We start from the raw sequence: 8,504 nt of genomic DNA on the forward strand, positions 1-8,504 counted from the left end.
GAGTCCCCCAACTAGGCTCCCCACCCCAGCTCTGGGCTTCCAGCGACCTCCTTCCCCACATTCCTGACCTCCATCCACCCCTCAACAACCTTCCTGGGTCCCCTGGCACCCATTTCAGTCCCTGGCAGGGTCAGCCCCCCTTCGCTGGCCTCTTCAAGCCTCCATTCTTCACATCCCTGTGCTGCCCTCCAGGCTGGGCCACAGCAGTGCTGGCAGGGACACCCCTACAGGGGTGGGAAGGCAACGCCCAGCCTACAGGGTCCGCAGGGCAGAGCCCAGTGAGCAGAATGGGCCAGGCAGGGCCTCAGAGGATGGGGAGTGTTGCCCCAAGAGACATTGCCACTAAAGAGCTGCTGCAGCCAGATGGGCTTCTTCCTGAGAAGCCGGGGGTCTGTGAAATTCACTTTTGTGTGAACTATACCAAGTTTTAAAGTTCGGCTCAAGTGTATGCATGACCCACGTCGGAGAAAACGGGGCAGGGTGGGTCCGGGCCAGGGCTCTGCAGCTGACAGAACCAGATGGTGGGCGTAAGCCAGTGGTTTTCAAGGTTTTGTTTATTTAAGTAGTTTGCAGCCATCATCATGTTTGATCCTGAGAGGCAAGCAAGGGAGAGAAAATTCTTGGACTCACTTTAGAGTCTGAGACCTTGAGGCTCAAATGGGATCCCGGAAGGGTCAAGGTCACAGCCAATAGAGAAGAGAGCTCTGGAGCTGCATGGGGCCGTATCCCAGGCAACAGCAGGCCCCAGCGCCCGCCCACACCACCATGCAGAGAGGAGTGTCCCAGCCTGCACCCTTCCTCGTCCCCCGGGGAGCCCGCCACGCAACAACACAGAGGCAGCGGCTCCCTGTGCACACCCACACTGACACGCACACCCTCCATGCACACAAGTCCAGAACGGGCAGAGTCATGCGGCTGCTCTGTGGGCACTCAGCACGCCCACACACGAGCCCCAGTGGGGCTCAGGCCCAAGCAGAAATGCCCCTGCAGCGGTGCCCATCACGGCGCAGTGGCAGGTCCCTGGGTGGGCCAGGCAGGTGGCGTGGCCAACGTGGCAGCCTCACCAGTTCGCCTTCACTGCCTTGATGTCACTCACGAGGTTCTGGGCCAGGCAGATGCCAAAGATCTGTTCAGAGGGAGAGTGGGTGAGGGACAGGCCGTCGGCAGGGTGGGGGGCCCGGGGTAAAGGAGTGGGGGCAGGATGAGAAGCCTCCAGAGTACCTGTAGGAGGGCGATGCCCACGAAGACCCCGGCCACGATGATCAGGTTGTCCTGCAGCCACTTCTCAAACTGGCCCACACAGCCTTTCGTGTGGATGGAGCCCTGCTGCTCCAGCTCCTGGGGCACACAGATGTGGGCTCAGTCTGCGCCCCCATGCCTCATCCCACCCCCACCCCCCGCCCTGCCCAGGGCCTCAGGCCTCTGTGCCTGCCCCCTGGAGCTCTGCCACAGGCCTTGGCGTGGCTGGCTCCTTCTCATCATCAGGTCTCAGCACAGACACCCACTCTTCTGAGAGGCATGTTCTGACTGCCCAGCCCCACTCCCATCACCTTATTTTATTTTCTTCCAAGCTCTTAGCTGAAATTGTCACATTACTATTCACATTTCTGCATCAGTGAGCTTCCTGTCTCTCCCCCCTGCAGAGGGAGCTCCGTGAGAGCCGGACTCCATCTGTCTCAGGAGCATGCGTCCTGTATCCAGGGCAAAACTCGGCACCAGAGGGCGCTCAGAGTTGGGATGAGCAAATGCGCCTGTGCCCGTGCCCGCAGGTCTACTGCTCCCATGTTTGGCAGCACCAAGGCCTGGATGGTTCTTAGGACTCAGTGCCCCTCCCCACAGATCCCTGAGGCCCTTCAGAGGAGCTTCTGGGTGCCCCTTCCCATCCCCGTGCCCCAGCCCAGTCCCAGCCCGTCTCACCAGTTTGAGCCGGATATCGTAGCCACACTGGGTGTTGAGAACATCTTCCTGAGGAGAAAGAGGCCAATGAGCCGCCTGTGAGGGGGCCTCCAGGCCCACGGCACCCAGCACTGCAACGGTTCTTGCTTCCAGGGGAAGCAGATGGACGTGGATTCGGCCGCCTCCAGAGGCTCACTGAGCCCGCGAGCCTCTGCCCGACGCCAGGACGCACAGAGGCACCTGCCAGGTTGGGCTCTCTCCTGCTTAGGAGCCCTGCCTGCTTGTGTTTTACAAGAATGGGAAGAACCCGGGCCCTCAGTGCCCCAAGTGAACTGTGACTTCGGAGATGTCCCTGTGAGAGGTTTCTGCTCTAAAGATAGCCTTAAAGGGATCAGAACCCCCATCCCTGCCACCCCAGTATGGTGGCCCAGGGGTATGGTGGCTGGCTGCAGCCTGGGGGTCCCTGTCACATCCCTGACTGAGGGAGTGACCCAGCCCCCAGTCCCCAGACAACCTGGGCTGCATTCAGCTGGAAGCACAGGGTGCCTGGAGCTCGGTGGGGCAGGCCATGCCCAGGGGCCTGCAACTGCCATCTCACTATGATCAGAGACAGGTTTTGCTGAAGAGGCGCAGCCCCCACTCCAGCAGGGCTCGGTGCTGCCCACGGATACCAAGTCCCAGCCTGGTAGAGGTGGCCTATATAAAATGACCTCCTCCCTGCAGCCACAGCCCCCAGGGTGGGGCTGAGCTAGCCCTGTGTGGGTTTTTCCCAGGCTGGGCCTGCACTCAGCAATGCCTGCCGCCCCGCCCCTCACCAGGGCCCACTCACCGCAGGGTCCCTAACACAGCAGGAGAAGGGCACCCCACAGCGCTCCCGGCTCGGGTTCAAGTCAGTGCAGTTGAAATAGATATTGAGGTTCCAGTCGTTGGGCCCTCGGGCTCCGCAGCAAGACCACTAGAGGGGGAGCGGAGGGGGAAAGACCCAGGTAAGCCAGATCCACCCTGTTTGGGGGCAGACCAAGGCTGTAGAGAGACAGGGCGAGGCTGGAAAGGAGTGTAGAGGCACCTCCCCACACCCTCCCAGCAGACAGGCCAGGGCGCAGGGTCATCAGAGCAGCGCTAGGCTCCTGCTCACGGTGGTGGGAGCAGGAAATGGTGGGAGCCTGTCCCCCTAACCCAAGAGAGGCTGAAAAAGGAAGGGAGCATGGCCAAGTGGCTCCATTGGTTGAGCGTCGTCCTTTGCACCGAAAGGTTGCCGGTTCAATCCCCAGTCAGGGCACATATGGAAAGCAAGCAATCGATGTTTCTCTCTCTCTCTCTCTCTCTCTCAGCATGTCCTCCAGTAAGTAAGGATTTAGAAAAAAACAAAACAAAACAGGAAGGGATGGGACAAGGATGTTGGCCCAAGAACGGAGACTTCCTGCAGGATACCCCGAGAATGGGTGCTGGGCCAAGCCCTATGGGGAGAGGCCCCACTAAATACATCTATGCCAGTCTCCGATACTCGCCCAGAGATCTTCCTCTCTACAAGGGCAGGAGGGCAACCCTGCCACTCCTAACCCTCCTGCTGCACTTCATAAATGCTGTCGCCAGCACCAGAGCCCCTTCTCCCCTGCCCAGAACATCGTGGGCTGCCTCCCTAGGTGAGTCAATGGCAAGTGTGGGCACAGCCTGGCCTCCGCCCGCCCCCTCTCCTTCTGCCAAGCACCTGCTGCTCCTGCTGGGGAACACTCGCCCCTCTCCTCACATCCCTGAGCCCTCTCTTCCTCCAAGGTCACCCCCCAGAGGCTTTCCCCTCCACCCTTCCCCATCTCAACCCTTACCACAATTTATAAATTACACACACACACACACACACACACACACACACACACACTTGTTTGTTTGCTTTGCTTATTCATCCTCCATCTCTCCACCCAGATTGCCATCCCCACGAGGACAGGTCCCCACTTTTTTCACCCCAGAATCCCCTGCACCAGCCCAGGGCCTGGCACATGATAATTCCATGCTGAATGAACAAACAAACCACACCCTAACGCCTGGCTACCTGTCTGCCTAGCCCTGGGTTGAGAGCACCTCAAAGCAGGCACCAGCTCCGGTTCATCTCTGCATCCCAGAGCAGACTACGTGGATAGCACCAAACGAGGATGACTGTGTAAGTGGGTGTGGCTGGGTATCACTGTGAGCGGGCGGGAACTTGTAGGTGTGAGGTGTCTAGGATTTCGTGAACTGTTCACTCACTACGTCTTCACAGGGGTAGGTGTACAAGCTTGAGGGCAGGGCTTCTGTATAGAGTCTCAAACTCTAATATGGTCAGAGGCCAAACAAGTAATACAAATGAGAGAAGAGGACCGACAGGCATAATAAAATACAGTGTCAGGGATAGTGGCAAACAGAGAGCCCCTGATCAGCAAAGAGGAGCAACAATGCAGCCCCAGCCAATACTGCGGGCCCAGGGTTTCCTAGAAGGGGAATCTATGTTTTTATTCCTACTGTAAGCGTGGTATAAGCCTAGCCCAGGAGCTGCCAGTTTGGAGCCTCTGGCCTCTATTCTCCAACCCTGTTTGCCTGCAGGACCAGGCACAGGGGGACGCACAGGGCGCGGGGGTGGTCCCCGCACACAGGGAACTTGCTCCCACTCATCTGCCCAGCAGGTGCCTCCTGCAGGTGGCTGGCCCGTGCTGGACGCTGGACTCACGTATTCCTGAGCAAAGTCAATGAGGTTCTGGAGGTCAATGTCGTCCCGATAGGCCTTGACGTTGTTGTTGATGAAGAGGTTGAGCTGGTCTCGTATCCAGTCCTTGAAGACGAAGACCAGGATCCCTGTCGCGAGCTCCAGGAAGAAGATGAGGCCAAGGAACACTGAGAACTGGGGGTGGGCACATACAGACGGCGGGGTCGGAGACGCGGGGCCTGGTGGGGGCCACGGGACCCAACACAGCCCAGAGTCCCCACCTTCCATCCTGTTCGTGTTGCTTTATGATGTGAAGACAGTGCTGGCCTTACCGACCCATCCATTCCGCTTCCTCCGGTAATCACCTGTTTTGTTTTGTTTTGTTTTTGAGGAACCACCCTTCCCACAAGCCTTCAGTTTCTGTGGCTGGGCTGCAGCCATCACTTTTCCCCATTCCCAGCTAGAGGACTGCGCATGTGCCAACAGCTCACCAATCAGAGCGCGACCTCCCCGAGGCCACAGGGATTGGTCCAGACACAGCCAATCAGAATCACGCAGATGCAATTAAAGGACTTGACAGAATGGTTGAGAAGAGCCTCAGCCTCCAACAGCGGTTCTCAACCTGTGGGTCGCGACCCCTTTGGCGGTCGAACGACCCTTTCACAGGGGGCGGCTAAGACCATCCTGCATATCAGATATTTACATTATGATTCATAACAGTAGCAACATTACAGTTGTGAAGTAGCAACGAAAATAATTTTATGGTTGGGTCACAACATGAGGAACTGTATTTAAAGGGCCAGAAGGTTGAGAACCACTGCCAGTAGGAGTTCCTAGGAGGGCAGCACGGGCAGCGTGAGGCCGGTACCCACAAATCCTGGGGATCCTTCAACTTCATGGGGAATGGAGCTAACGGAGAGGGACAGAGCCAAGAAACAGAGGCCAGGCCAAGCGACCCTGTGGTGGTCCCTGGACCCCAACGTGCCAGCAGCCAGCACACTCCTGGGCTTCTCTTAGTGAACCAATAAATACCCTTTTATGCTCGGGCCACCTGTTTTCAGTCATTTCAACAGAAAGGACCCTATATATGGATAGATAATATGAATCTGACATTTATTGTTATAACGTAACAAAACTACCCATTCTTAAGCACAAAAATATATGTAAGAAGTGGGTGGGAGAAAGTTGAGGTCCCCAGTGGGTCTAGGTGGGGGACACTCACAAACTTGAGCAGGAAGGTGTTCTCCCGGAGGGCCCCGATGCAGCCAGCGAAACCCAGCACCGACATGATGCCTCCAACCACTACAAACAGCCACACGGGGTCAAGGCCTCCCAGATCTGTCAGCGCCGAGATGTTGGAGAGAACGCCCTGTGTCGGGGGAGCAGAGACAAGTTGGGGTGCTGATCCTCCCATCATTTTGACCTGCAGCAGCCCCACGCCCTACCCCACCTCCTTACCTTCTCACCCCAGGCCCAGAGGCCGATGGCCAGGAACAGGGCTCCCAGCACCTGCAAGAGCAGAAGCAAAGAGCTGAGAGCTGGGCACCAGCATCCTGCTCCCCCAGCAGAGCCTCTTCCCCCAGCACTCAGGTCTCCAAGGGGTGAGAAAGGAAGAGGGCAAAGGGCTGCAAATGGGATCCAGGATCCTTCACATCTTCCCAAGAACACACCTTAGTGTTTCTCCCCCCAGCACACAGCCTGGAAGATTAAACACGCTTAGCCTAGAAAGGACAGCAGGGCCCCTTCCTGGAACTCAGAACCAGAACAGGGGGTGACCAGCAGCAGCGTCCCGAGCCTCTGCTCCTGCCCCAGCCCATGCTGGGCTTCAGGGCTCTTGGCCGCTGCCCCGCCCAACTCCAGCCCTCTGGCTGCCGTGCCACTCTGTGACCACCAGCCCACCACCATCGCACCATTGCAACCTCTGTGTGCCAGAGGCCATTTCCTGCCAGGCTCTATTCTCAGAGCTCAAAACCAAAGCCCCTGCACGACCAGGAATCCTGATGCAGAGCAGGACCCAGCTGAGGGGCCCCAGCCCGGGCCAGCGGCTGCATCCTGGAAAACAGGTGGCCACAGTTCTGCCTGGGCCTTCTAAACGCCACCAGCCATCCTGCCTCAATTCCTTGCTGGGGAGAGACCTGGATGTCAGGGCCGCTGCCTGACCCTGAGCAGACCCTGACCATCCATCACCTCCAGCCCAAGCCTAGGGCCATGAGCACCCCCCTAACCCCCACCACCCCCACTCCTGCTTTCCCTCAGGCTCCTTCCCTAGCTGGTCAATTCCACCTTCAATGCCTTCCCCTCTCTGGCCCAGGCTCCTCCCGCTGCTGTACTTTCTTTAGAGATGTCTTTCCTTCCCTCCCCCACACTGGATCTGGGATGTGAAACCAAACCTCACTTCTCCTGCCTCATCCCACTTGACCCACCCACAGCCTGTAGACAGGCTACCACCACTGCTTTCTCCTTCCTGAACCCCTCGGTGTTAAGTCCATACTAGTCTTCCACCTGCCCCTTCCCAACCTCCCTCCCAGCACCTCTGCTTCACCCACCCTCTGCACATGGCCAGGCCCACCCCCCACCAGTTCCAACCTTAGCCTTCTGCCCTCTTCCTCCTCATGCTCATTTCCCACCCCTTCATGACACTGCTATCTCTGGGACTGCGAGCCAAGCCTCTCCCTAGCTCCAGACACTACTGCAAACACATCCATGTCCCAGGTTCTGTTCCAGTGCTGGGACCACCTCATGAATAGGACAGATAGCTCTCAGCCCTCATGGAGTTTAGACTCCAGTGGGGAAACCCACAGTGAGTGAACAAGGTAATTTCCGTTAAGCAGACCCTTTAAGGAAAATCAAACAGGACGACGCAGCGGGGAGTGATTGGGGGGCGGGGGGGGGGCGAGCTTTAGTCAGGGAAAGGGGTGACATTTTAGCTGAGGTTTAAATGATAAAAGGTACAGAGAGGAGAAAAGAACCCCAGAGGGAGGGACTGGCAAAGGACCTGGGGTTAGGTCAGTTTGGGTTGTACAGGGACAAGCTGAAGGAAGCAGGGCCAGACTCCAGAGGGGCTAAAGGCCATGGGGAGGAATCTGGACTGTTTTCTAGTGAGAAACCACTGGAGGAGGATGAGCAGGGTCACACCGGGATTTGCTTTCCATTAAAACAAAACAAAAAAACCTCTGGACCTGTTTCATAGGCACCTCCCTTAGGCCACCATGACCCAACCCTGAAACCTTCCCTTTCCCCCTCCCCCAAGTGACCCGGTCCTGTCATCCAGCCTATAACTTCCCCTGGAGTTGTCCCCCCTCCCCTCACTGCCACCCCAACTTTACCCCAGCCCTCCTCCTAGTCTCCCCACCTCCAACTCCTGTCCCTCACACACCCTCCTCAAGGCAGCCAGACAGATCTGCCTCGAACAAACCCATCACCAGCACCGAAGCCCTCACAGCTCCACACTGCCCTCAACATAAAACTCACACTCTGCCCCACCCCAGCCCCAGGACCCTGAACAAGCCAGGGGCTCCCTTGTCTGTCCCCCCTTGGCATTTGAGGGCTCCTTCTGCCTCACCTCCACCCACTGCCCACTAGGCTGTCTGTCACCTTGGCTCTGTACTTGCTGGCTGTGTGTCCCTAGGGTAAATGACTTAACCTCTCTGTGCCTGTTACCTTATATGTAAAATGTAGAAGATAATAAGAATACAGTAAGCTATAATCCATTTGACATGCCTAACCCTAGCTTCATTATCGCCCCCTCCCCAGCAGGGAAGCAGAGGCCCAGAGAGAAGTGACTTGCCCACAGTCTCACAGCTAGGCCTGTACCCGAAGGCCTCCAGGGAAGTCTGCACATCCCACACCCTCCGAAGCTGACGCTGCTGGAGCCAAAGGACACCCACGTGCGGGTGACGGCCCGGGAGCATGTGGGCAGAGGGCTGTGCCACTG

At 57.6% G+C, this 8,504-nt stretch overlaps 2 protein-coding genes across 3 annotated transcripts in view; one reads left to right on the forward strand and one right to left on the reverse strand.

Moving 5' to 3' along the window:
• Nucleotides 1–536: 536 nt before the first annotated feature.
• Nucleotides 537–8,504, reverse strand: part of TSPAN17 (tetraspanin 17) — an 8,850-nt gene continuing 882 nt past the window's right edge. Inside the window, exons 2-8 of one of the 2 annotated variants that reach the window (XM_006763698.2) lie at nt 6,029–6,079; nt 5,793–5,939; nt 4,595–4,765; nt 2,726–2,851; nt 1,918–1,965; nt 1,222–1,338; nt 537–1,126 (exon numbers count right to left, since the gene is read on the reverse strand). In XM_006763698.2, the coding sequence (XP_006763761.1) occupies nt 1,061–1,126; nt 1,222–1,338; nt 1,918–1,965; nt 2,726–2,851; nt 4,595–4,765; nt 5,793–5,939; nt 6,029–6,079 (726 nt within the window). In that variant the 3' untranslated portion in view covers nt 537–1,060. The remainder of the gene's footprint in view (nt 1,127–1,221; nt 1,339–1,917; nt 1,966–2,725; nt 2,852–4,594; nt 4,766–5,792; nt 5,940–6,028; nt 6,080–8,504) is intronic. The other variant, XM_006763699.2, reaches the window with a different exon arrangement.
• Nucleotides 1,897–8,504, forward strand: part of SNCB (synuclein beta) — a 30,082-nt gene continuing 23,474 nt past the window's right edge. Inside the window, exons 1-2 of the mRNA XM_006763697.2 lie at nt 1,897–1,910; nt 5,823–5,829. The gene's annotated coding sequence lies outside the window, so the exon portion shown is untranslated. The remainder of the gene's footprint in view (nt 1,911–5,822; nt 5,830–8,504) is intronic.

The sequence above is a fragment of the Myotis davidii genome, unplaced genomic scaffold, assembly GCF_000327345.1.
Source record: "Myotis davidii unplaced genomic scaffold, ASM32734v1 scaffold319, whole genome shotgun sequence".
NCBI lineage: Eukaryota > Metazoa > Chordata > Mammalia > Chiroptera > Vespertilionidae > Myotis > Myotis davidii.